Source organism: Acomys minous (assembly GCF_964271855.1).
Source record: "Acomys minous genome assembly, chromosome: 13".
NCBI classification, from domain to species: domain Eukaryota; kingdom Metazoa; phylum Chordata; class Mammalia; order Rodentia; family Muridae; genus Acomys; species Acomys minous.
The window spans coordinates 110,670,167-110,695,980 of record NC_140495.1 but is presented as its reverse complement, the minus strand read 5'-3'; the positions used below and the strand labels follow the sequence as shown (position 1 = coordinate 110,695,980).

Sequence of the window (25,814 nt, the reverse complement as noted above, 5' to 3'; positions counted from 1 at the left end):
GATCCTGCAGCTGCCCTGCAGGAGGCGCGCGCCCCGACCCGAGGACCCCGGGGCTGCCCGCGGCGCCGCCTGACCCGAGGACCGCGAGGCTTCCCGCGGCGGCGCCTGACCCGAGGACCCCAGGGCTGCCCGCGGCGCCGCCTGACCCAGCTCCGGGTTCGTGTCCGTGGGTGCGTTCCCTTCCCGGGTCTGTCCCGCCGCGGTGTTCCGCGCACGGAGGCCCGATCCACGGGACCGCGCACGCACGGGCGGGGCCGGGCCGCCCCGGCGAGGACCCGGGCCCGGAAACGCGCGCTGTCACAAAGGCGGACACGTGGGTGCCGCTCGCCCGGCCGCGGGACAGCTGCCTCCGCCGCCCGCCACCTCCTCCTTGGCGGCCCTGTGGGGCTGCGGCCGTGGCCGGCTGAGGAGAAGACCCGGCCCGGTGTGATCGCCACCTTCGGTACGTACACGCGGCGCGAACTCGGCTCTCTGGACCCGGGGCGGGCGGGCGAGCGGGGTCCCGCCTCCTCCTTCCCCTCCTCCAGGGCCTGCTCGCCGCTACCGGCCGCCTGCCTGCCTTGCAGCACCTGGTTACGTCCCCGCCGCCACCTGCCCCGTGTCCCCTCAGGTCACTCCACCGCGTCCGGACCCCAGCCATGTCCATCCTCTACGTCTCTCCTCACCCCGACGCCTTCCCCAGCCTCCGAGCCCTCATCGCTGCCCGCTACGGGGAGGCCGGCGACGGTCCCGGGTGGGGAGGCCCCCATCCCCGCATCTGCCTGCAGCCTCCCCCGAGCAGCCGGACTCCTTTCCCGCCACCTCGCCTGCCCGCCCTGGAGCAGGGGCCTGGCGGCCTGTGGGTGTGGGGCGCCCCGGCTGTAGCCCAGCTGCTGTGGCCAGCGGGCCTGGGGGGACCCGGGGGCAGCAGGGCAGCTGTCCTCGTCCAACAGTGGGTCAGCTATGCGGATACGGAGCTCGTACCAGCTGCCTGCGGGGCGACGCTGCCCGCCCTGGGACTTCGGAGTCCTGGGCAGGATCCCCAGGTGAGAAGGAAGGGGCTGGATGGAGGGACGAGTGTGAGTAAGCCAGCAAACCTGGATTGGGAAGGATCCCAAGGCAGGAAGTAGGTTGTCAGAAGTCCGAGTCCCTGTTTGACACCCTGGGTAGTAACTTTGGGAAGACTTTGAAGTCTAGAGCCTTAGCCTAATATGTCCGAGAATGCAAGGTGATGCGAGAATCCCTTCCTCCTGACAGGCGGGTGGACAGGTGCGGGCTTTTTCGGTGTTTTCACTTTTGTTTTTGGAGTGTGTGTGTGTGTGTTTAAGCAAGGTCTCACTCTGGGGCTCTGGCTCAGTGACTTGGAAACGCTGAAGGTCCTGAGGGCCTTTGGGTTTTGTTGCCATAGTAAAACAACGTGACCAAAAGCAACTTGGGAAGGAAATTATTGATTTCAGCTTACAGCTCGCAGGTTCTGCCCGGTCAGTAAAGGAAGGCAGCCCAGGAGCTGGATACTGGCTTCCTCTCCACAGCTTGTTCAGCCTTAGGCCATCCAGGGCCACTTTGCCAGGGGTGGTGTCACCTGCAAGGCTCTGGCCCTCCTGCCCTCACAGACTTGCCTACAGGCCTGTTTTCTCACTTGAGGTGCCCGTCTCCCCAAATGACACTAGGTTGTTGTGTGAGGCTAACAAGACGCCAGCCAGCACTGCACACGGAGTGAGCGTCCGATGGGAGCAGTGTTGTGATGTAGAAAGACTGGGACGACGATGGTAGAAGTGGTTGAGGGGAGATAAAGGAAAGGGGGAGGGAGAGGACATAAGGCGCCGGATTGTTTCTGTAGAGTTTGTGTGCCTTACTTAACAGGACGCTCCACCCCAACCCTGTAGGGAGTGCGTGGCGGAGGCTTACTGTTGTCAGCGAGCGAGCGAGCGAGCGAGTGAGTGAGCGAGTGAGTAGCGTAGGCCCCGCTTCCTCACATCCTGGTGGGCTGATGCGTTAGTACAGACCCTCTTCCCTGCAGGGTCATGTGCCCTTGTTCATTGTCTTCTCAGTAGGTTGTGTTTGTTGATGCCCAGGCCTGGCAGCGTTGTTTCATATAGTCCCTTAACTTCAGGGCCTGGTATGTCCCATATTTGACTTTAATTTTAATGTGTATGAGTGTTTTGCCTCCATGTGTGCCTAGTGCCCAAGGAGGCTCTGTGTGTGTGTGTGTGTGTGTGTGTGTGTGTATCCAGAAGTTACTGGATTTATAGTTGTGTGTCACTGTGTGGGTGCCTCTGGGCCTCTGGGCCTCTGTAAGAGCAGCCAGTGCTCTTAACCTCTGACCCAGTCTTAGAATGCATATGTTTCGGGGTTCCCGCACGCTAAACACTCTCCCACTGAACTGCACATCCCCAGTCAGGCATAGCTTTGTTGTTGCTTTGAGAGACAGGGTCTTTTTGTTTTGTTTTGTTTTTTTGACTGTACAGCCTTGACTATCCTGGACTTGCTGTGTAGACCAGACTGGCCTCAAATTCACAGCAATCCACCTGCCTCTGCCTCCTGAGTGAGTGCTGGGATCAAAAATGTGTGCCACCACGCCCGGCTCAGACTCAGCTGGCTGTAAACTCACCCCCTGCCTTTGCCTTCTGAGACCCGGGATTAAAGGCGCACAGTGCTCGGCTGGCACAAGTGTTTTTATAGTGACCCTTTGAATGAGGAAGGGAGTAACCCGAGAGCTGGGGATTGTGGGAGTGTGGAGACCAAATGGCGCGAGTCAGGGTAGAGCAGGGGCTCTCAACCCGTGCGTCTCCACGCCTTTGGTGGGAAGAATGACCCTTTCACAGGGTGGCCTAGGAAAACCTTGGGAAACACAAGATGTACAGTTCATTACAGTAGCAAAGTTAAGCTATTACGTAGCAGCGAAAATAATGGTATGGTTGAGGTCACTACAATGTGAGGCCCTGCATTAAAGGGCTGCAGCTTCAGGAAGGCCGAGAGCCCCGAGCAGAAAAGTGTGAGCCTTCTCGTGTCCCGTCCTTTCCTGTTAGGCTGCCATCGGTGCCCTAGGCAAGGCCTTGAGCCCCTTGGAGGAGTGGCTCCGGCTGCACACCTACCTGGCTGGGGACGCCCCCACCCTGGCCGACTTGGCTGCTGTGACGGCCTTGCTGCTGCCCTTCCGATACGTGAGTCGCTCACTGGGCTGGGGGAGGACAGGCGCGCACCCCTAGGCTTCACCTGGGGCGACTAAGATACTTGGTTTGGTTTCTCTCAGGTCCTGGACCCTCCTGTCCGCCGGATCTGGGGCAATGTGACTCGCTGGTTTAACACTTGTGTCCGGCAACCGGAATTCCGGGCTGTGCTGGGAGAAGTGGTCCTGTTCCCGGGGGCCAGGACTGTCACTCAGCAACCCGGTGAGAGGACGGGAAGTGGCAGGGGACCAGGGCCGCTCGGGTGGTGAGCCTGTGGGAGGTGATGAGGCCCTGGACAGATTTAGCGCTGTTCACAGAGGGTCCCCAGCAGCCTTGAGTCTGGATTTCTTGCCTCTCTCCAGGCCCTGAGGTCGCTGCACCACAAAAGACAGCTGCTCAGCTCAAGAAAGAAGCAAAGAAACGGGAGAAGCTGGAGAAATTCCAGCAGAAGCAGAAGATCCAGCAGCAGCAGCCCCCACCCGGGGAGGTGGGCAGCCGGGGGCGGAGCAGTGGGGGGGGGCGGGGCAGGGTGGCCAGGGCGGGCTGGGAGCTTCGTTGAGGTGGCTGATGTTTGGGTCTGTGTCTCTTTTCTTCCAAACAGAAGAAACCAAAACCAGAGAAGAAGGAGAGACGAGACCCTGGGGTTATTACCTATGACGTCCCTACCCCACCCGGGGAGAAGAAAGGTGCTGGCTGGGGAAGGACCCCCCGCTGGCTGCCCTCCCTGCGGTCCTGGCTGTGTCGGGCCTCTGCCCTGCCTGCTGAGATTTTGCAGAAGGAGCTTGGCCTGTCCTGTGGCGGGAAGGGCAGGCGGTCTATCCCTTCTAAGAACCCTAACCTGAGCCTCTTCTTCCTCCCAGATGTGAGTGGCGCCATGCCCGACTCCTACAGCCCTCGGTATGTGGAGGCTGCCTGGTACCCATGGTGGGAGCGGCAGGGCTTCTTCAAGCCAGAGTATGGGGTGAGTGACTGCTGCCAGGCCCAGAGGCGGGGTGACGGGGTGGGAGGGGGCTGAGGTGGAGAAGGGCAGGACTTTGGGGCATTGGAAGGGGCCATGTGAGGTGCCGTAAGGCTTTACAGATGCCCCTCCTCCTCCGCCACCAGCGTCCTAGCGTGTCAGCACCAAATCCCCGAGGCGTCTTCATGATGTGCATCCCACCCCCCAACGTGACAGGCTCCCTGCACCTGGGCCACGCGCTCACCAACGCCATCCAGGACTCCCTGACTCGATGGTGAGCTCCTGTCTGCACCTCTGGTGCCCTCTACCTCGCTCCGCTCCCTTCTCTCTGATGACTAGGCTCACCATGCTGGGCCCTCAGAGTGGAGTCCTTCCTGCTTGCTCCCCCTGAGCGCCCAGCAGTCCTTCCTAGTCAGGTGACCCTCTTTGTTCCTCCTAACCGTCGTCTTCTGAGGAGAACCTTCCTGTTACCCCTGTTGCTGCAGTGCTGTGGCCCGTGCCTTGAATGTGCTAAGCTCAGAGCCTACCTCACGGCTGCACCTAGGTCTGCAGCCATGTTGCTTTGCGTTTAAAAGCTTAAGCGGAGCCGGGCATGGTGGCGCACGCCTTTAATCCCAGCACTCGGGAGGCAGAGGCAGGTGGATCGCTGTGAGTTCGAGGCCAGCCTGGTCTACAGAGCGAGTCCAGGACAGCCAAGGCTACACAGAGAGACCCTGTCTCGGAAAAAAAAAAAAAAAAGCTTAAGTAGACTCTTGTTGGCATTTCCAGCCAGACGCCTCCTTCCCACGGTCGAGGCGTTGCTTGTTCACAGACTCTTTCCAGTCTTCCCTGGCTGGCTGCTTGTGCCCGCAGAGCTGTAGAGTTACTGCTCTTTCTAGGACACACTACCGGGCAATGGAAGTTTTGGTGTTGGTGGTGTTTTCAGGACAGGGTCTTACTATGAGGTCTAGCTCTGCTTCTTGGAAATCGTTCTGTAGACCAGGCTGGCCTTGAACTCACAGAGATCTGGCTTCCCAGGTGCTAGGCGGGGAGGTGGTTGTTATTTAAGTTTGTGTGTGTGCAGGTGCCGGCGGGGCCATGGCCGTTGATTGCCCTGGAGCTACAGTTACAGTGGTTGTGAGCCACCTGACGGGGTTGGTCGTCTGGAGGGGTGCCAGTGCTCTTGATAACCACCCCCCCAACCCTCTTTCTTTTCTAATAGTCATCAGAAGTCGTTAATCAATGGAGAGATGGCTCAGGGTTCAGAGCAGTGGCCACTCTTGTAGGGTCCCTGCGACTGGTTCCTAGAACCCATGTGGTGACTCATCAACTGTCCTTAGCCCCGTTTCCTCTGCAGGCATGCGCATGGGTCACGGTCCTGTCAGCAGAACACTCCAAGTAAAAATTGTTGGCCTTTTTTTTTTTTTCTTTTCCAGACTGGGTTTCTCTGTGTAGCCTTGTCTGTCCTGGACTCACTCTGTAGACCAGGCTGGCCTAGAACTCACAGCAGTCCTCCTGCCTCTGCCTCCCAAGTGCTGGGATTAAAGGCGTGTGCCCCTGCTACCTGGCTCCTCAAAGCACTTTAAAGTTCATAAAGTTTGTTAATGTTTTCTGAGGCATATGCAAGGATGACTTCTTGCTGTCTGTAAGAACATGAACTTGCTGCGATCCCTTTCCACAGAAAATCTGAACGTAGGTGGGTGGTAGTGGCGCACGCCTTTAATCCCAACACTCAGGAGGCAGAGGAAGGCGGGTCTCTGTGAGTTCGAGGCCAGCCTGGGCCACAGAGAGAAACCCTGTCTCGAAAAAACACCAAAAAAAGAAAAGAAAATCTGAATGTAGTGTGATAAGCAAACATGAATATAATATTCATTTTATTGTATCTTATCCTGGTCTGGTCACGGGGAGCTGGCTCCGTGGGTAAAGACCTGCAGCAGAAACATGAGGACCCGGGTAACGCTGGCCGCCTAGTGCACGTCTGTTGTCTCAAAAGCGCTGTGCGAAGCTTGTGCCACCTAAGCTTGATACACTGGTGGGCAAGGGGCCTGACACCTGAGTTAGCCTCTGGCCTCCATGTGTGCGCACACCTGCTTATGTGCACCGAACTCAGTATACTTTTATCTTATTTTTTTATGTGTGTTGGTGATTGGTGTTTTGTCTGCATGTATGTCTGTGTAAGGTTGTTACAGGCAGGTGTGAGCTGCCATGTGGTTGCTTGGATTTGAGCCCGGGTCCTCTGGAAGAGCAGTCAGTGCTCTCAACCACTGAGCCAGCTCTCCAGCCCTTCAGTATGGTAGAATGTGTACACCCACACCGTTTTATAGAAGCTCTTCGTGTCCTTTCCTAAATCACTTTTTAACTCAGCTTTTCAGTCTTTGTTGTGTCTCCAGCCTTTTCTGTGGGTGGGAACATTGAGACAGGGTCCTCGGTGTGGCCTGGAGCTGCTGTGCAGCCCACGCTAGCCTTAAGCTCTTCCACTCTCTCTTGAGCATACTCAGAGGTAAGATTATAGGTGTGTGCTACCAAGCCTTGACCACAGCAGTGTTGCTTTTACCTTTTTTACTTTCAAGACTGTTATTTTCTATTCTTTTTCTCACAGTTTTGTTGTTGCTTTGTTTGGCTTTTGTGGTTTTAAGTCAGAAGATGCTACCATGGTCAGCAGTTGTTTTTTTTTTTTTTTTTAGACAGGGTCTCACTTTATAGCTCCCATGGTCTGGAACTTACGATGTAGACCAGGCTGGCCTAGAATTCATAGAGATCCACTTGCTTCTGCCTCAAGAGTGCTGGGATTAAAGACATGGCCGCCATTCCTGGCTCATAACACTGCCATGCCAGGGTGTGGCGTCCTTTGCCCTCCCCAGCACCTGTGTGCTGCCTCCCTCCTGCTGCTGCTATTGTGAACCAGTGACGGCGTGCGCCACTAACACCGCTGAAGGGCACGCCCCTCCTCCCTGTGCTGTCGCTGGATTCTTAAGAACATGGGCTTAGGAGCAAGACCCTGAGCAGCCTGCCTGGGTCTGTGGGGACTCAGCTGACTGGCTGTCCTGCCGGTCCTCCAACTCCTCTCTCCCTGCCTGGCTCTAGGACGAGAGGCTTTCGGATCGCCCTGTTTCTTAGGCACCGTGGGCCCCTCTGGCCTGGGCCTCCACTAGCCTGGCTCACCGTCTGGCCCTCATGCCTCCCTCCCACAGGCACCGTATGCGCGGGGAGACCACCCTGTGGAACCCAGGCTGTGACCATGCGGGCATTGCCACCCAGGTGGTGGTGGAAAAGAAGCTCTGGAGAGAGCGGGGCATGAGCCGGCACCAGCTGGGCCGGGAGGCCTTTCTTCAGGAGGTCTGGAAGTGGAAGGAGGAGTGAGTACGCAGCGTGCGCACGGCGGGCGTGGCGGCCCTGGCTGCCGCCTCAGACCGTCCTCGGGTGGGCTGAAGGCCAGGCTCCGTTTGAGGGGTGAGTGACCCCCGCAGGCCCAGCAGCCACCGTGGCGGAGGCTTATCCTGGACTCTGCCCACCTCTAGGAAGGGCGACAGGATTTACCACCAGCTGAAGAAACTTGGCAGCTCCTTGGACTGGGATCGAGCCTGCTTCACCATGGACCCTGTATGCAGGCGGAGCCTCGGGCAGGGCAGGGCTGCTCGGTGGGTGGGCTACCCTCTGCCAAGGCCTAGGCTGTAAGCATCAGCTCCAGCCCATGTCCCGGCTTGGTTCCCCGCCGTGGGCGCAGGAGCACTAGGCTAGGTGAGGCCCAGACCCCAGCAGGGAGCTCATGCCAGCCCAGCACCACCAGCCTCTCTCAGAAAAGGGGCGCTCCCAAAGGGGTCTGTGCTGGGTGTAGGGCTCTAGGATAGGCCTAGCGGGCCCCACTGCCTCGGGTATCTGCCGTGACCTCCCGGCACCAGTTCTCTGACTTCCGTTTCCCTCACCCTAGAAATTGTCAACAGCTGTGACAGAGGCCTTTGTTAGGCTCCATGAGGAGGGTGTCATCTACCGCAGCACCCGCCTGGTCAACTGGTCCTGCACCCTCAACTCTGCCATTTCCGACATTGAGGTACTTCTCTGCCCACAGCCCGCCCTCTCTCTGGTCTGCCCCAGCCTGGGCCGGGGCCCACGGCTCTAATCCCCACCTTGCAGGTGGATAAGAAGGAGCTGACAGGCCGCACGCTGCTCTCTGTGCCTGGCTACAAGGAGAAGGTGGAGTTTGGAGTCCTCGTGTCCTTTGCCTACAAGGTCCAAGGCTCAGGTGGGAGCTGAGGAGACCAGGATGGGCTGGGTGGGGAGGCCGGCACCCGCAGGGGGGAGTCATACAGAACCTCTGTCAACCCAGACAGCGACGAGGAGGTGGTGGTGGCAACAACTCGGATTGAGACAATGCTGGGAGACGTCGCTGTAGCTGTGCACCCCAAGGATCCCAGATACCAGGTGGCGCAGGGGAGGGGCATGTGGGACAGGCCCTGAGGTGTGACCATCACCTGGGAGCCTTTCCTGGCCCTGACATTGGAGCTGGGATGGGTGCTGGCTCGGGGTGGGAGGCTGTGCCTGGGTGAGGGTCCCATGCACAGCCTCGTGTCACGTCTGATGTCCTCCATGCCAGCACCTAAAGGGAAAGTATGTCACTCACCCGTTTGTGTCGCGGAGCCTTCCCATTGTCTTCGATGACTTTGTGGACATGGAGTTTGGCACAGGTGAGCGGGGGCCTTGTCCTGCTGGGAGAAGAGACTGAGAGATTACCTCAGTCCAGTACAGGACGGGGGTGGACGCAGGGAACTGTTAGCAGGCGGCCCCTTCAGCACAAGGGAGGGGGAACCCCAGCAGCCCACGGGACCGGCGCCCCCTGTGTGCCGCAGGCGCGGTGAAGATCACCCCTGCCCACGACCAGAACGACTACGAAGTGGGCCAGCGGCACGGCCTGGAGGCCATTAGCATCATGGACTCAAAGGGAGCCCTCGTCAGTGTGCCCGCACCTTTCCTGGTGAGATGTCTGCGCTGTGGGCGCCTGGCTGGGAGGTGAGAGCTCTGTGGACACGGCTGTGATGAGGCCTTTCCCCTCCAGGGCCTGCCCAGGTTCCAGGCCAGGAAGGCAGTGCTGGCGGCGCTGAAGGAGCAGGGACTGTTCCGTGGCGTCAAGGACAACCCCATGGTGGTGCCGCTGTGCAAGTGAGCCTGGGCCGGGTGCACACAAAGGGTGGGGGCTTCTCTGGGCCTCAGCACCTGGCCTCCTGCCCATGCCCCCCATCCTCCTCCAGCCGCTCCAAGGATGTGGTGGAGCCCCTGCTAAGGCCGCAGTGGTATGTGCGCTGTGGGGAGATGGCTCAGGCTGCCAGTGCCGCAGTGACCCGGGGGGACCTCCGTATCCTGCCTGAGGCCCATCAACGGACTTGGCATTCTTGGATGGACAACATCCGGTGTGTGTGGCCCCTGGGTGGGGGGGATGGCCAGCTGAGGGGCACACAGAGAACCCTGACTGACCCCTTGCTGTTTGTAGAGACTGGTGCATCTCTCGGCAGCTGTGGTGGGGCCACCGAATCCCTGCCTACTTTATCACCGTCCATGACCCAGCTGTGCCCCCTGGCGAGGTGAGGCTGGCAGGCTGTGGGTTAGCGGGGCTCTGGGCAAAGTAAAGGAAGCCTCCCTGATAGCCCTCTCTGCTAGGACCCTGACGGCCGCTACTGGGTGAGTGGACGCACCGAAGCAGAGGCCCGAGAGAAGGCAGCACGGGAGTTCGGAGTGTCCCTTGACAAGATCAGCCTTCAGCAAGGCAGGGAGTGGGCACGGAGGTGGCAACACTTGGCGTTCTGATCCTGTGCTCCCACCCCTGTAACCTCTAACCTTGGCTTCTTGCAGATGAAGATGTATTAGACACCTGGTTCTCTTCCGGCCTCTTCCCCTTCTCCATCTTCGGTTGGCCCACTCAGGTGTGTTCCTGGAGAGACGAGGGCGGAGCCTCGACAGGGAATGCCTGGCTGGCCTTCACACCCTCATCTCTCCCCAGTCAGAAGACCTCAGTGTGTTCTACCCTGGGTCCCTGCTGGAGACGGGCCATGACATCCTCTTCTTCTGGGTGGCCCGCATGGTCATGCTCGGCCTGAAACTCACAGGGAGGCTGCCCTTCAGAGAGGTGAGGACAGCTGAGACGCCTCCCCAGCCTGTGTCTCCTCACTGGGGGTGTGGCCCAGGGCCTCCTCTTCCCGGAGGGAGGGGGGCACGTCTCTGTCACATGAAGGCTTGGAGCTGGGAGGGCCTCTTGGAGCCTTGATTCCAGCTGGGCTGACTCTGAAGGGGGGCATCAGGATGGACGGCCATACCTCGCCTCACTCTTGCTCGCGCTGTGTGCCCCCAGGTCTACCTGCATGCGATCGTGCGTGACGCTCACGGCAGGAAGATGAGCAAGTCTCTTGGCAATGTCATCGACCCCCTGGATGTCATCCATGGAGTCTCCCTGCAGGTGGGGCGCACAGCAGGCGGCTAGGAGCAGCTGTGCAGCTGTGGCTGGCCCAGCCTGATGTCTCCCGTCGCCTCCCTAGGGCCTCCATGACCAACTACTGAACAGCAACCTGGATCCCTCCGAGGTGGAGAAAGCCAAAGAAGGGCAGGTACGGGCCGGGGCGCACCCCGGGGTGCGGCTGCAGCAAGTGGCCAGAGCTGACCGCTCTTCCCCCTTTGTCCTCCATAGAGGGCCGACTTTCCATCAGGAATTCCTGAGTGTGGCACCGACGCCCTGCGCTTTGGACTCTGTGCCTACACATCCCAAGGTACGGCCCCCACCCTCCCGCAGGGACCCGCTTCCTTCCCTGAGACCCGTGCTCGGCCCCACCTTGGGCTTGGCGTGGACGGCTCTCAGTGGGAGATGGGGTGCAGTCACACTGGTCATACCCCCCCCCCCAGGTCGGGACATCAACCTGGATGTAAACAGGATCCTGGGGTATCGTCACTTCTGCAACAAGCTCTGGAATGCCACCAAGTTTGCCCTGCGCGGCCTCGGGAAGGGCTTTGTGCCCTCACCAACTTCCAAGGTGAGGGTCTGGTAGGTGGCAGCCGTTGATCCCACACCCACACAGGCTCCACCGCCACCCTCCAGTGTCACGCAGTGTAGCTGCTGTGCCCGAGGATCCTCCTTGTAGTCTGGGACAGATAGGTGGTTGATGACTGCTAGGCCCGAGGCTCTCGCCTGGGGGCTGGGCCTCTGCTTTTCCTCAGACACTAGACAAGCCTCCGCCACATGCGGCCCGTCAGGACTGCAGGCTCCCCGTGGGATCTGCTGCCCTGCCTGTGCATGTGGCGGTCTGCTGTCTGACATTTTTCTCCCCACAAGCCTGAAGGGCGTGAGAGCCTGGTGGACCGCTGGATCCGCAGCCGGCTGACCGAAGCCGTGAGGCTCAGCAATGAAGGCTTCCGGGCCTACGATTTCCCGGCCATCACTACCGCCCAGTACAGCTTTTGGCTCTATGAGCTCTGTGATGTCTACTTGGTGAGCGCTGGGCAGGGCTTAGGCACTGTAGCTCTGGCTCTGAGGTCACCTGTGGCCATTGGAGTGGTTGACGCTGCCCCTTCTGCCTCCCCGTCTCTAGGAGTGCCTAAAGCCCGTGCTAAATGGAGTGGACCAGGTGGCAGCAGTGTGTGCTCGGCAGACCCTCTACACCTGCCTGGATGTCGGCCTGCGCCTGCTCTCACCCTTCATGCCCTTTGTCACAGAGGAGCTGTTCCAGAGGCTGCCCCGCCGGACACCAAAAGCTCCTGCTAGCCTCTGTGTCACCCCCTACCCGGAGCCCTCAGAGGTATGAGGTGTGGCCCGGAGGGCATGTTGCTGCCCACCCAACCCCCACCCCTTACCCCCACCCTGCCTCATGGTGCTCCCCTAACCCCCACCCTGCCTCACAGTGCTCCCCTAACCCCCACCCTGCCTCACAGTGCTCCTGGAAGGATTCTGAGGCTGAAGCTGCTTTTGAGCTGGCGCTGAGCATCACCCGAGCTGTGCGCTCCCTGCGTGCCGACTACAACCTGACCCGGACCAGGCCCGACTGTGAGCCTCAGGCCCCATCCCACCTATCCACTGTCCTCAGCCCCTTCGGGAGCCCAGGGTCTGGCTGTAGCCGGCTTAACTGTTCTCCCTCCTCGGCAGGTTTTGTGGAAGTAGCTGATGAGGCCACAGGTGCCTTGGCATCGGCAGTGTCAGGCTATGTGCAGGCTCTGGCCAGTGCGGGTGTGGTGGCTGTCCTGGCCCTGGGGGCTCCTGTGCCACAGGGCTGCGCTGTGGCTGTGGCTTCAGACCGCTGCTCCATCCACCTTCAGCTGCAGGGTCTAGTGGACCCAGCCCGGGAGCTGGGCAAGCTGCAGGCCAAGCGAAGTGAGACACAGCGCCAGGCTGAGCGGCTGAAGGAGCGCCGTGCCGCCTCCGGCTACTCAGCAAAGGTGCCCCTTGAGGTCCAGGAGGCGGATGAAGCAAAGGTGTGTGGTGTGGGGGCAGCCCAGCATCGCCTACGATCACACCCTGGGTCTCAGCCACCCCCTGTGACAGTCAGGAACCTGAAGTGTAGTGCCTGTGCTCCAGGGCTGACCTCCAGGGTCTTCCGAGCAGGCCCAGGGACCTGCTACGGCCGGTGCTCCCTCTCAGGCCCTGAGCGGTCACCTCGTGAGGAAGAGGGTGCTGTGTGGCCGGCAGCCTGTGGAGGGACTTGATGGAAGTGCAGGGTGGGCTTCAGAGGGGGCCTGCCAACCATACACTCTGACCTCCCTGTGGCCCTACCGGCTCAGCAGCTTGGCCTTCTGCTGTGGGGTATATGCCGTCTCCTCGGGCACGGGTCCTCACCGCACACACCTTTTGCACCTGCAGTTGCAGCAGACAGAAGCTGAGCTTAGGAAGGTGGATGAAGCCATCGCTTTATTCCAGAAGATGCTGTGACTCTGCAGCTCCCGTCCTCAGCCCCGTGGTCCAACAGGATGGCAGCAATAAAATATTTTGCCAAAAATTGCTCGTGTCTGTGTGGTGTGGGCAGCATGGGTGCGGGGCCTGGCCTGTGAGTCCCTAGAGGCCCGGGTCCTGCTGGGCAGAGGGATGCGTTCTGGCTGGGTCTGCCTGGCATGGTGCCAGGCCTGAGTCATGCTTCTGTGCTGCCAGCTCCCCTCCTCCTCAGCTCACCTCGCTGCACTGCGCTGTGGCTACGGAGGCCCGCCCTGTGCCCGCCCTGGCTTTCACTATCTTGTGGCTCGGGGTTGGCATGAATGGAAGAGGGCCAGGGGCTGCCCGTCCTCAAGCCCTCGCTAAGGGCCTCTCTCTCACTGTACTGAGGCCCAGTTAATTATAACTCTGACCTAAGTGCCCTGTGACGCCATGCCCGCTCCAGCACTGCCCAGGAGACGCAGCAGCCAGGTAGGAGAGGCCTGAGAGACTCCTGTCTGTGGGGCAGGGCTGGGGCTCAGCCTGGTGTGGCAGAAGAGCCCTGAGGGGACCCTCCGAACACCTCTGGGGCCAGGTGTGAGGTCTGTTGGCCTGATCAGCCCTGGGGTTGAGTAGGCTGCAGTTTCAGGGTGGGGAGCCAGGCTGGAGGAGAGACACCTGAGGCAAAGCAGGAAGTGGACAGAGCAGGCGCGTGCAGACGGCCAGGCCTACCCTGGAACCGGTGGCTTCCTTCTCCTTGAGATCCTTCTGTTCCCTAGGTCCATACCTCAGCCATGCTCTCTGTGGAGGTGTCCCTGTCCCACCTGAGCCCCCCAATACTGCTTCTGCTTCAGCTGCTGTTGCCCCCCACATCCGCCTTCTTCCCCAACATCTGGAGCCTCCTGGCTGCCCCAGGCTCCGTCACCCACCAGGACCTGACCGAGGAGGCTGCACTCAATGTCACCCTCCAGCTCTTCCTAGAGCAGCCACCCCCGAGCCGACCACGCCTTCGTCTGGAGGACTACAGGGTGAGCATCCCAGGGGCCTCCCCACACCCTTAGGTCCTACAGTTCCCTGGGATTTCTCAGAGCCCCCCCCTCCCCCCCCCCCGCGGTCAAGAGGAGGCTCACCCAACTTTCACCTGTTTACTCTCCTCCTCTATCTGCAACGACACCACCTGGACCTCAAATTCTGAGTTCCCCCAGCCTTGGAAAGGTCTATAGCTAGCCAGATCTCCTGACACACACCTGTAATCCCGGCACTTGAGTAAGGAAAATTGAAGTTAGTTTAAGACCAGCCTGGGCTACACAGTCCAACTCTGACGTTCCCTTGTGGGCCTCTTCACCCTGTGCTCTCTTCACACCCAACCTTGAGTGCCAATCGCTAAGGTAATTTGGGCAGGGGTAGGATCTGTTCCTTTCCCTCACACTCTTGCTAGGGCCGGACCCTCCTCGCCGATGACATCTTCGCTGCCTACTTTGGACCTGGCTCCCCTTCCCGGCGGTTCAGAGCAGCTTTGGGAGAGGTGTCCCGTGCCAATGCAGCCCAAGATTTCCTTCCAGCGTCTAGGAGCAACCCTGACCTCCACTTTGATGCCGAACGGCTGGTCCAGGGGCGTGCTCACCTGGTGGGGGCGCTGCGGGAGACCCTAGTGGCCGCCAGAGCCCTGGAGCATACATTGGCTCGCCAGCGCCTAGGGGCTGCTCTTCACGCCCTGCAGGTGACTTAGAGTGCTTTTAACCTGCCTGCCTTGCTCTGGGTGGGTGGGGCAAGCCCTGCCTGAGCTGTGTCCTGAGAAGGGGAGGGGAGAGGGGGACAGAGGTAGGTGTGTGTGTGTGTGTGTGTGTGTGTGTGTGTGTGTGTGTGTGTGTGTGTGTGTGTCGGGGGTGGGGGACCTGGGGGGTGGTGATGGCTTATCCTAGGGACCACTAGAAAGTCGTTGGCTTATACTCCAAGACAGAAAAGGCTGAGATCTGTCAGTTTGGACAAAGCTCTTTTCTGGGCAGAAGCAGGGCACAGAAACCAGGGGCGGAGTGGTGGACTGCTTCCTGGGTGGGGACACGTAGCTGCAGGTCTGGGTAGCAATGCTGATCTGATTAGCGCCTTCCCTCTGTCCCGGTGACCAGGATTTCTACAGTCACAGTAACTGGGTGGAACTGGGGGAGCGGCAGCCTCACCCTCACCTCCTCTGGCCACGGCTGGAGTTCTGGAGCCTGGCACAAGGTATGGCCATGACCCTGTAGGGAGCCCGTTCTCAGTGTACCTGTCACCCTGACGCCTTCTGGAGCCTCACAGGATGTGACGTTGCTTTATCCCTGCAAGGACTGCGAGGCTCTTTAGTCTAGCTAAGAGCCAGAACTGTTCAGTAGCTTCCTCGGCTTTACACAGGCAGAGCATCCAGAAGCAGCCTCGTGGCCTCGTACCCACCGTCTACGTGCTTTGTTCTGCCTACCCATGCCAGCTCTGTGGTCTTCTCCCCCCAACTCGGTGGGAGCTGCCTCCTGTCCACCACGGGGTCACAGCCTGTCTGCCTGTGGTTCAGACTGCAGAATCCCCATGGGATTGGTACCCACACTTCTGAGTACCCATCACCCCCAGTCTCAAACATTCAAACGCTGACCCTGAGATTTAGTGCAGAAAGCCTGGCCAGCGCCTGTGGCCTTTTCTCTTTCCAGCTGACAGGAAGATGTTAGGTGACCGGGGATAAACCCCAGCAGCCCTCGAGGCTTGGACTCCAGCCCTGCTCTCTCTGTCCACAGTGGGTGATCCTACCTGCTCTGACTGTGAGGGGCTGAGCTGCCCCGGAAACATGCCTGACTTCACACTACTCACCTCCGGCTACTTCGGAATGCATCCTCCCAAGCCTCCAGGTACCAGACAGGAGCTCCCTAGGAGGAGGAGGAGGAGAAGAAAGTTGCTCCCGGATCCCGGTTGCAGCCCCTTAGGAGAGGCGCTGGGGTAGGAACGGGTGGGTGGGTAAAGGCTCTCTGAGGAGACCAGTGGCTCTGCTGCCTGGGGACTGGCTACAGAGAGAGACTCTCCCTCCATCGTGCCCCCATGCCCGATCTCCAGGGAAATGTAGCCACGGTGGCCATTTTGACCAGAGCAGCTCCCAGCCACCACGGGGCGGCATCAACAAGGACAGCACGTCCCCAGGCTTCTCCCCGCACCACATGCTGCACCTCCAGGCTGGCGAGCTGGCCCTCCTGGCCTCCATCGAGGCCTTCAGCCTCCTGCGGAGCCGCCTGGGGGACAGGGGTTTCTCCAGGTGGGTGGCCTCGTGGAGATGGGTTCGCTGATGGGTCAGTGTTCCACGGGAGTGAGGAACCGGGCACTGGGGACACAGGTGGGTACCCCTCACTGTGTCTCCGACTTGGTGCACAGGCTGCTGGACATCACCCCGGCTTCCAGCCTGAGCTTTGTCCTGGACACCACGGGCAGTATGGGTGAGGAGATCAATGCGGCCAAGATCCAGGCTCGCCACATCGTAGAGCAGCGGCAAGGCAGCCCCACGGAGCCCACTCTCTACGTCCTGGTGCCCTTCCACGACCCGGGTATGGGTGGTCTACAGAGATGGTGGAGGGAAGGAGGGCCCCGGGCGGAATCTGGAGAAAGGAGAAGGCCATGTTGTCATGAGTGAGTCGGCTGGGCACCTGTGTCCACGGAGACGCTCAGTAGCTGCTTCTGCTGTCTCTAAAACGGTGGGCAGCACTTTGACAAGTCCAGGGCCTGCTCAGGCACAGGCCTCTGGCTTCCTTAGACTTCTGTGCTAATATGAATTTGTGGGGGGGGGGCTGCTTATGAAATGTGGGTGACTGTTTTGCCTTCATGCTGGTCTGTACTCCGTATCCCTATGGAGGACTGGAAAGGGGTGTCAGATCCTCAGGAACTGAAGTTACAGGCGTGAGTGCTGGGACTGGTCCCCGGAGGCGGCGGCAGCAGCAGCAGCAGCAGGGTTAGGGTTAGGTGGCAGCAGGGTTAGGGTTAGGTGGCAGCAGGCACCAGGGTTAGGGTTAGGTGGCAGCAGCAGGCAGCAGGGTTAGGTGGCAGCAGCAGCAGGCAGCAGGGTTAGGGTTAGGTGACAGCAGCAGCAGGGTTAGGGTTAGGTGGCAGCAGCAGCAGGCAGCAGGGTTAGGGTTAGGTGGCAGCAGCAGCAGGGTTAGGGTTAGGTGGCAGCAGCAGCAGGCAGCAGGGTTAGGGTTAGGTGGCAGCAGCAGCAGGCAGCAGGGTTAGGGTTAGGTGGCAGCAGCAGCAGCAGGGTTAGGGTTAGGTGGCAGCAGCAGCAGCAGGGTTAGGGTTAGGTGGCGGCAGCAGCAGGGTTAGGGTTAGGTGGCAGCAGCAGCAGCAGGGTTAGGGTTAGGTGGCAGCAGCAGCAGGCAGCAGGGTTAGGGTTAGGTGGCAGCAGCAGCAGGCAGCAGGGTTAGGGTTAGGTGGCAGCAGCAGCAGGGTTAGGGTTAGGTGGCAGCAGCAGCAGGGTTAGGGTTAGGTGGCAGCAGCAGCAGCAGGGTTAGGGTTAGGTGGCAGCAGCAGCAGCAGGGTTAGGGTTAGGTGGCAGCAGCAGCAGCAGGGTTAGGGTTAGGTGGCAGCAGCAGCAGGCAGCAGGGTTAGGGTTAGGTGGCAGCAGCAGCAGGGTTAGGGTTAGGTGGCAGCAGCAGCAGGGTTAGGGTTAGGTGGCAGCAGCAGCAGGGTTAGGGTTAGGTGGCAGCAGCAGCAGCAGGGTTAGGGTTAGGTGGCAGCAGCAGGCAGCAGGGTTAGGGTTAGGTGGCAGCAGCAGGGTTAGGGTTAGGTGGCAGCAGGGTTAGGGTTAGGTGGCAGCAGCAGCAGCAGGGTTAGGGTTAGGTGGCAGCAGCAGGCAGCAGGGTTAGGGTTAGGTGGCAGCAGCAGCAGCAGGGTTAGGGTTAGGTGGCAGCAGCAGCAGCAGGGTTAGGGTTAGGTGGCAGCAGCAGCAGCAGGGTTAGGGTTAGGTGGCAGCAGCAGCAGCAGGGTTAGGGTTAGGTGGCAGCAGCAGCAGGCAGCAGGGTTAGGGTTAGGTGGCAGCAGCAGCAGGGTTAGGGTTAGGTGGCAGCAGCAGCAGGGTTAGGGTTAGGTGGCAGCAGCAGCAGGGTTAGGGTTAGGTGGCAGCAGCAGCAGCAGGGTTAGGGTTAGGTGGCAGCAGCAGCAGGGTTAGGGTTAGGTGGCAGCAGCAGGGTTAGGGTTAGGTGGCAGCAGGGTTAGGGTTAGGTGGCAGCAGCAGCAGCAGGGTTAGGGTTAGGTGGCAGCAGCAGGCAGCAGGGTTAGGGTTAGGTGGCAGCAGCAGCAGCAGGGTTAGGGTTAGGTGGCAGCAGCAGCAGGCAGCAGGGTTAGGGTTAGGTGGCAGCAGCAGCAGCAGGGTTAGGGTTAGGTGGCAGCAGCAGCAGCAGCAGGTTTAGGGTTAGGTGGCAGCAGGCAGCAGGGGCCGCATTCTTACCCGCTGAGCCGGCTCTGGCTCCCCATGCTGCCACTGTAGGATGAAGATGTAGGCTGTGTTCTATGGGGAGCTTAGAGATTGCTAAGTCTGCTCCTTTCCCAGTGTAGCTGGCCTGGGCCTACTAGCCTTACCGCACCCTTGGCCTGGCCTGATCCTTCTTTGCTTCCTTATCCGTAGAACAGCCCATCCCTGGTTTATCATCCTAGACTTTCAGGAAAAGCCTTGAGCCTGGTTTGTTTTATAGTGTCTTGTAGTGAGAATTCTGAAGTTTTGGTTTCTTAAAACAAACAAAAACAAAAAAAAAACATAGAAATAAACTGAGTGCAGTGGCACAGGCCTATAATCCCAGCACTGGGGAGGAAGAGGCAGGTGGATTGCTGTGAGTTCGAGGCCAGCCTGGTCTACAAAGCGAGTCCAGGACAGCCAGGGCTACAGAGAGAAACCCTGTTTTGAAAAACAAACAAACAAAACAAAAAAGAAGAAAGAAAGACCAAACAAAAACCCCACAGAAATATAAGAATCCGTTTTTGTTTAACCCCAGGTGTGGGACACGGGGCGGCTTCACAGCAGCTGACTATGATTTGCCTCCTGCTCTGGCAGGGGCTTAGTTTTGCCAGCTGCAGATAGTTTCTACTATTGTGTGATGTTTGGAATTCTGGGGACTTTTCAGAGGGTAGATAAATGCTAGAGACGCTACCAGGTGAAGTTGGTGGTTGGGGGATTGGTTGTGGATTGTTAGCTGTCCTGCTCAAAGGAGAAACAAGGAACAAAAAGTTAGACAGGGAGATCTGTCTGCCTGTCTGTCTGTCTGTCTCTCTCCCTCTCTGTCTTTCTCGCTCTCCTATCTAGTGATAGGGGCTGAAGGGGGCGGGGATAAAGAGTGGGAAAAGGAAGACCCCACAAAGTGTCAAAGGCGCCAGTGTCTGACTTACCCCCTGAGTCAGCAGCTCTTCTAAGCTTTAGCAGTTAAGAGCACTTGGTACTCCTGCAGGGGACCTGGGTTGGGTACTGGTGCCCACACTGGGAGGCGCACAGCCCTCTCTTTACCCTCCTCCTCATCTGGCCTCCTCTCCCCTGCCCAGGGTTCGGCCCTGTCTTTACCACCAGTGACCCCGACAGCTTCTGGCAGAAACTCAACGAGATCCATGCCTTGGGGGGTGGAGACGAGCCGGAGATGTGCCTGTCAGCGGTGGAGGTCTGGTGCCTTCCCGGCCACGCCCCTTCCCCGCCACGCCCCTTCCCCTTCCCCTGCCCTCCCAGGCCCTGCCACCAGGAGGAGCCCGAGCTGGACACCCGCTCCCTTGTCCTCTCCCACACCCTGGGCCAGCAGCTTTCCTCGCTCTCTGCCCTCCCTGGCCCTGCTGACACCGGTTTAACGTTAGCCTCCTCTTCCTTGCCAGCTGGCGCTGCTGCATACACCTCCCCTCTCAGACATCTTTGTCTTCACTGACGCCTCCCCCAAGGATGCCTTTCTTACCAACCGGGTGGAGTCCCTGGCTCGCGAGAGGCGCTGCAGGGTGAGCACAGCGGGTGGGAGGCCCAGTGGAGAGACGTCTTAGGTGTGGCGCTCCCCAGTGGGAGGCCGTGTCCTTGCCAGTACTGAACTGTTCCTAGTGAACAGGCCCAGTAAGCCATTCAAAGACCTGGGCTGTGGGATCTCTAGGCACCAGGGCTGGCAGAAGCCAAGAGAGGCAGGAAGGTAGCAAGTGCTGGTTCCGACTTCTAGAGTCTGGGCCTGGGCCATTTATTTTATGCATATTTAAAGATACGGTACAACTTTGGGGGGAAAAACGTTTCCTGGTAACATAAAGCTTTGCAAAGGGCATGGGACCTCTTCTGTTAGCTAGGTATGGTGGTGCACGCCTTTAATCCCAGCACTCGGGAGGCAGAGGCAGGCAGATTTCTGTGAGTTCAAGGCCAGCCTGGTCTACAAAGCGAGTCCAGGACAGCCAAGGCTACACAGAGAGACCCTGTCTCGAAAAACCAAAACCAGAATTAAAAACAGACCTGGGAAGTGAATTATCCAAACCCCTCTGAATCATGGGGACTGTTCTCCTGGGGCTGTGTGGCCGGGAGGCCCCACCCACCACACCAGCCACCACCATAACAGCTACCACACCAGCCACCCCAACAGCAGCTGCCCCCACAGCAGCAGCCCCCACAACAGCAGCCCCCACAACAGCCACCACCACACCTGCCAAGCGGGCAGACAGCTCTGGGAAGGTGGCGTGGAGGAGCCCTCACTTACAGCACAGGCTGCTTGGATACCCCAAGCAGTGGGCTGTCATTTGCCCACAGGTGACATTTCTAGTAACTGAAGACCCATCGCGGGCTCAGGGTCGAGTGCGGCGAGAGGTCTTGTCACCTTTGCGTTTTGAACCGTACGAAGCAGTCGCCCTGGCATCGGGAGGGGAGGTGATCTTCACCAAAGACCAGCACATCCGGGACGTGGCGGCCATTGTTGGGGACAGCATGGCTGGTCTGGTGAGTGAATAGAGGCGGAGGCGTCCGTGCCCTTAGCCAGAGCTGAGGTCTGAAATGCTGTGTGCTGCGGCTTAAAGGAGGGGTCTGACAGGTCAGGGTTTCTCCTCCCGCGAGAGCCATGCCTTCTCACCTTCCACCCCCTTTTTTCTTCTTCTTCTTTTTTTTAATGAGTCAAAGTCTCACTTTGTAGCTCACTGTAGGACAGCCCAGGCTGTCCTAGAACTCACTCTGTAGACCAGGCTGGCCTAGAACTCGCTCTGTAGACCAGGCTGGCCTAGAACTCGCTCTGTAGACCAGGCTGGCCTAGAACTCGCTCTGTACACCAGGCTGGCCTAGAACTCGCTCTGTAGACAAGGCTGTCCTAGAACTCCCTCTGTAGACAAGGCTGGCCTAGAACTCGCTCTGTAGACCAGGCTGGCCTAGAACTCCCTTTGTAGACAAGGCCAGCCATTAATCACAGCAGCCTGCCTGCCTCTGCCTCCCAAGTGCTTGGTTTAAAAGTATGAGCCACCACACCCAGCCATTCATCATCTTTAAAGGGGGAACAAGAAATGACAGGTTGGGAGCTGGCACGGTGGCTCAGAGGTGGAGAGCACTGGCTACTCTCCCAGAGGACCCGATGGCTTCACTCTCACCTCTCACCTTCTGACTCACCAGGCACAGCAGCACTGGCCTGGCCCGGGGACGCCCTTCTCCCTCCCCCCTCCCTCTCCCCACCTCACTCCACGCTTCCCTCCCCCCCTCCTGTGGTCCTTCTCATGTCCCCAGGTGACTCTCCCGCTGGACCCTCCTGTCCTCACCCCTGGGGAGCCGTGTGTGTTTGCTGTGGATCGTCTGCTCCAACAGGTCACCGTCCGGATGCACGGGGACATCAGTAGCTTCTGGGTCAAGAGCCCTGCAGGTACCATTACATGGGGGAGGACAGGGGCCTGTGCAGGGAGAGAAGAGTTACTTCAGGTGACTGTCTCTCGTCCCCACCCCAGGGGCGACCCAGGGCCCAGAGGAGGGCTTAGGTCCTTTGGGTCACACTCGTCGCTTCGGCCAGTTCTGGACGGTGACCTTGACTGACCCCCCTCAGACAGGGTCTTGGGAGATCCAGGTAGCCGCTGAGGGAACCCCCCGGGTGAGAGTGCAAGGTAAGGAGAGACAGTTCCTGGGGCACAGCATGGTGGCCGTGCCCTCTCAAGGCATCTGGGTGCCTCCCTTCCCAGCCCAGGCCGCCATGGACTTCCTCTTCCATTTCGGGATCCCCGTGGAGGACGGACCCCACCCTGGCCTGTACCCCCTGAGTCAGCCGGTTGCAGGTAGTACCAGTCTCTCACCTCTGCTCCCTCAGTTTGACACACACACACGTGTGTGTGTGTGTGTGTGTGTGTGTGTGTGTGTGTATACGTGTATAAATGACACACGTGACAAGTGTGCTAGTTACGTGTACGTCTTATTTAATGAGTAAAGAGCACCAATGGAAGATTCCAGCTCCATGGATGTCACATGACATGGCACACTCACGTGACCCTGCCCAGTTCATGACATGACTGCTCACTACCCACCGCCTAGTCCTCCTCCAATTCCATGCAGACCATTGTCCTTCCTTCCACCTCAGGTCTGCAGACCCAGCTGCTGGTCGAAGTGACAGGGCTAGTCTCCAGACCGAACCTTGCGGGCGGCCGGCCACATTTTTCCCATGCTGTCCTTCGAAGGGTGCCGGAGGGCACACATCTGGGCCGGGTACCCTTGCAGCCTGTGGGACCCCCTGACCGAGGTCTCCTTGCTGCCCCTCTGCCTCCCGGGCTGCTGGCTGTCTCTGCACCCTTCTCCCTGGCGCTGGTTGGCCAGGACGGAGCGGGACAGCGCCTGTGGAGGACTGCCCCCCAGCCTTGCAGCGTGGCCCCTGTGCTTCTGGAGGTGAGGAGAAGTGTGGGCCGGCCCGGCCCGGGGAGGCGAGAGCCAGCAGTTCTGACGCGCCCCTCCCTGCAGCTCAGTGGCCCGCCAGGTTTCTTGGCTCCAGGCAGCAAGGCCCCTCTTGGCCTTCACATCGCCAGCTTCTCTGGCCCCCAAGATCTTGATCTTAGGACATCTGTGAACCCTAGCTTCTCTCTCACCTCCAACCTCTCCAGGTGAGTTTTCTGTCTGCTGGGGTTCTGGCTCTCCCTGGTCAGTTCTGCAGGGGCTGGGGCTCAAGGACTTGCCCCAACCTCTTGACCCTCAGTCCTCAATCCTGCCTACCTTGGCTCCGCCCCTTGGCTGCGGCCTACCAGGAGCCTTCTGTCTGATCCAAGGCTGTCGACTCCGCAGGGCTAGCCTGGGACGCAATGAGTCGGCCTGGGGACGCCTGTGGCTGGAGGTCCCAGATTCTGCAGCTCCTAACAGTGTGGTGGTGGTGACTGTTACTGCAGTGAGCCAAGGGGCTAGCCTGCTGCCCCCAACACATGCCTTCCTCCGGCTCCTGGTGCTGGCCCAGGCCTCACAGGTGAGGGGCGTCTACATCCCGCCCTGGCAGGGGGGAGCATGGCACACCCTAACTTCTCCCTCCTCCGCAGGAGCAGCTGGAGGCCCCTGCCCACTCTGCAGCCCCTGTGCTCCCTCCAGCCAACCCGGCCTTGCTTCCTTCCACTGTGGTGACTCAGGGCAGGGCTGGGGGAGGGGTGGTCGGCAAAGCCTGGTGGGGGACAGTGGGAGGGGTGCTGCTCCTGCTGGGCTGTGCTCCCTGGTAGCCCAGCAGCCCCCACAGGGTCAGGACTCCAACCCCATTCTCAGTCGGCCGCGGTCACATGACATCAGCGCCCGCCCTGCCCCTCCTAATTAGTGTGGAAATTTTTCTTCTATCACACTTGTCCCTTCTCTTTCTAAAGTGATGAGCCTGGCCTGGTGGTACAAGCCTGTTGTCCCTGTATCAGGGAGCCTGAGGCAGGAAGACTGTGTTGAAGGCCAGCCTCAGCTGTGAGCCCCTGTCTCAAGAACAACATCAGTGAGGCAAACCTGAGGCGGAGAGAGGGCGATGGATCCCCACGGGTGCTTTCCTAACCCGAATAAGAACCAAACCAAAGGCTTGCTTTATTTACTTATTTATTTATTTATAAAGGAAAGTTGCTGTTTATTCTACAAGGGGAGCGGGCAGGGACACGGGACATGCACAGTCTCCACAGCTTCTTTAGCTTAGTTTTGCTTTAAAGCTGAAGGAGGGTTTCCGTGATCACGCCTTCTCCCCAGAAACACTGAAGAAAGATGGGGTTTGCACTTGGCGTGGGGGGGGGTGAGGGCCAGGCACATCAGAAAGAGGCAGTGCACTTTCAGGAGTAGCGGGTGCACTGTAAACCAAGGTGGCTGAACCCCTTTGACCCACAGCCTGCAGGGTCAGGGTGAACCGGGGAGGGGATGGTAGGCAGTTCCTGATCCCAGCTCCACCCTAACTCAGCAGTGCAGGGAGGGAGCGGGGCTCACACTCGGGTGGGGCCCTTCTGCCCCTGCGAGGAGCCTGGCAGAGCCGCCTCTCCCACGTACTGGGCAACTCCTTTCTGCTGCTTTGGCAGCCCCTAGAGAAGAGAGAACCTGACTGGTTCCCGCCCTCCGGGTCTGGTTGGTCTCACCCCTCAGTTTACCCACTGCTACAGGGTCTCTTTCCCTGACATTTCCCCCCTGTCCTGGGCTGGGCAGGAACCAGCCTTGCGAGTGGATGTGGGGGAGGCTGGGTTGGTGTGACTGCGTAAGCCCCGCTCCCTGAAGCCTGGAAATTAGAAACAATAAACTGACCTTCTGAAGCAGGCTGCGCAAACAAGCGTTCACCTTGTGGATCTGGGTTAGCTGGGGGATGTCAGCCTCTGCTTGGGAGTCCAGAAGGAAGTCCTGGGGGGGGGGTGGAGGGCCCCAGTGCTCTGGCCAGAGGTCGGCCCCCCACCTCTTCACCACTCTAATCACGTAGATACCCTCACCCTTCCAGGGGCTGGGAAACCCAGACCCCTCCGCCCCCACCCCACCCCCACTCCTGCCACACGCCCAGGCCACTCCCCACTCTGTGGAGGGATCAAATGGAGTCCCTCTGAATGGAATGCAGACCAGCCTTCCAGCCAACCATGAACACTGGTGGCATTCTGTCAACCATGAACACTGGTGGCATTCTTCTGTCATTCCAATGCTGTTCCAGTTCATGACCCCTGCGCGTTAACCCTCCCCTGTCCAGAGCTGACTCCGAGAGGTCCACATGCTCCTTTACAGAACTCCCCCCGGCCCATGCACAGAAGGCGGTCTCCTACCTCACCAAGGGCCCCCAGACGCAGCTGCTGTTGCTGTGCTCCCCTCAGACGCTCTGCAAACCAGGCTTGGCCACACTCCAGCAGCTCCAGGCCCAACCACAGAGCATCCTGTTCCCTCTCCAGGGCCTGCATCGTCTGCAGCTGGCTTAGACAAGAAACGGGGCGGCGGAAGCTCTCACTGCTAGCAGGACCCCTAGCTGTGGCCATCTCCCCTAAAAGCTCACTATCTGGTCGCTTAGTGTGAGCTCAGGCTGTCCCCTGAGGACTCGGATGGCAAGGAGACACTGGGGAAGCCTGTGGGTCCTCAGAGTTGAGAGGAAATATACCCAGGGCAGATGGGAGGCGTGCACCAAGACCGCGTAGGTCTTTACTCACCCAGAGGAAGAAGCCCTGGGCCCCTGGGTCCCGGAGGCTTGTCCCCAGTGGTAGCAGCAGAACCGTGTAGGGCGCCTGCACCAGGGGTGGCCCACCAGGACCTGGGCTTTCCATGGCTCTGAAGTGGGAAGGGTGGAGCCAGGCCTGGTCCCTCCCCAACCCATCTGCCCATCTGCCTTGTCTTTCTGCCTCTGAGTCCAGGACAGTCCTACTTAAGGCAGGAGATGGGCTGCCATGAACGGCGTGTCACCCTTCAGGCTCCATACAGCCTGTCTGGGATAGCTTTTCTTGTTGAGTTCCA

General features: G+C 59.5%; 3 protein-coding genes and 1 long non-coding RNA gene across 9 annotated transcripts; 2 read left to right on the top strand and 2 right to left on the bottom strand.

Moving 5' to 3' along the window:
- Positions 1-171: 171 nt before the first annotated feature.
- VARS1 (valyl-tRNA synthetase 1) lies at positions 172-13,049 on the top strand. Its single transcript, XM_084754711.1, has 30 exons — positions 172-442; positions 611-1,025; positions 3,009-3,143; positions 3,233-3,371; positions 3,512-3,636; positions 3,751-3,835; positions 4,010-4,110; positions 4,254-4,381; positions 7,278-7,442; positions 7,605-7,686; positions 8,015-8,134; positions 8,218-8,326; positions 8,411-8,505; positions 8,678-8,768; positions 8,931-9,055; positions 9,137-9,240; positions 9,330-9,488; positions 9,569-9,659; positions 9,736-9,841; positions 9,928-9,998; positions 10,076-10,201; positions 10,424-10,528; positions 10,608-10,676; positions 10,757-10,835; positions 10,969-11,096; positions 11,396-11,551; positions 11,652-11,858; positions 11,992-12,103; positions 12,203-12,528; positions 12,914-13,049. Exons 2-30 carry the CDS (start codon positions 639-641, stop codon positions 12,980-12,982), a joined length of 3,795 nt encoding a protein of 1,264 aa, XP_084610837.1. The 5' UTR covers positions 172-442; positions 611-638; the 3' UTR covers positions 12,983-13,049.
- Positions 13,050-13,140: 91 nt separating this feature from the next.
- Positions 13,141-23,846, top strand: VWA7 (von Willebrand factor A domain containing 7; the record flags this gene model as incomplete). Of its 6 annotated transcripts, XM_084754714.1 has the most annotated exons (17): positions 13,141-13,450; positions 13,738-13,986; positions 14,397-14,678; positions 15,085-15,181; positions 15,718-15,828; positions 16,031-16,226; positions 16,343-16,512; positions 19,487-19,599; positions 19,805-19,921; positions 20,703-20,888; positions 21,657-21,789; positions 21,872-22,024; positions 22,100-22,192; positions 22,492-22,793; positions 22,866-23,005; positions 23,184-23,358; positions 23,429-23,602. In XM_084754714.1, exons 1-17 carry the CDS (start codon positions 13,412-13,414, stop codon positions 23,600-23,602), a joined length of 2,730 nt encoding a protein of 909 aa, XP_084610840.1. In that variant the 5' UTR covers positions 13,141-13,411. The 6 variants fall into 6 exon arrangements, with proteins under 6 accessions (XP_084610840.1, XP_084610843.1, XP_084610841.1 ...); XM_084754717.1 differs by lacking the exon at positions 23,429-23,602 and adding an exon at positions 23,741-23,846 and having other exon boundaries at positions 22,492-23,005; XM_084754715.1 differs by having other exon boundaries at positions 13,891-13,986; positions 22,492-23,005.
- On the bottom strand, positions 20,752-22,440 carry LOC311582036. The gene is made up of 3 exons (XR_014773990.1): positions 22,211-22,440; positions 21,689-21,817; positions 20,752-20,885 (listed from the first exon to the last, which is right to left on the bottom strand). It is a non-coding gene; the product is annotated as an uncharacterized lncRNA (long non-coding RNA).
- Positions 23,668-25,751, bottom strand: SAPCD1 (suppressor APC domain containing 1). Its single transcript, XM_084754726.1, has 4 exons — positions 25,514-25,751; positions 25,139-25,279; positions 24,639-24,731; positions 23,668-24,421 (listed from the first exon to the last, which is right to left on the bottom strand). The coding sequence occupies exons 1-4, from the start codon at positions 25,625-25,627 to the stop codon at positions 24,326-24,328; spliced, it is 444 nt and encodes a 147-aa protein (XP_084610852.1). The 5' UTR covers positions 25,628-25,751; the 3' UTR covers positions 23,668-24,325.
- Positions 25,752-25,814: the final 63 nt, after the last annotated feature.

Bases quoted from the DNA above. Each gene is read 5' to 3' on its own strand.
- SAPCD1 (XM_084754726.1), bottom strand. From the start codon at position 25,627: ATGGAAAGCCCAGGTCCTGGTGGGCCACCCCTGGTGCAGGCGCCCTAC. The intron at 24,732-25,138 runs GTAGGAGACCGC...CCCCCCCCCCAG, and splicing joins GTCTGGGGGCCCTTGGTGAG to GACTTCCTTCTGGACTCCCA. The intron at 24,422-24,638 runs GTCAGTTTATTG...TCTCTTCTCTAG, and splicing joins TGCGCAGCCTGCTTCAGAAG to GGGCTGCCAAAGCAGCAGAA.
- VARS1 (XM_084754711.1), top strand. From the start codon at position 639: ATGTCCATCCTCTACGTCTCTCCTCACCCCGACGCCTTCCCCAGCCTC. The intron at 10,677-10,756 runs GTACGGGCCGGG...TGTCCTCCATAG, and splicing joins AGAAAGCCAAAGAAGGGCAG to AGGGCCGACTTTCCATCAGG. The intron at 12,104-12,202 runs GTGAGCCTCAGG...CCTCCTCGGCAG, and splicing joins GACCCGGACCAGGCCCGACT to GTTTTGTGGAAGTAGCTGAT.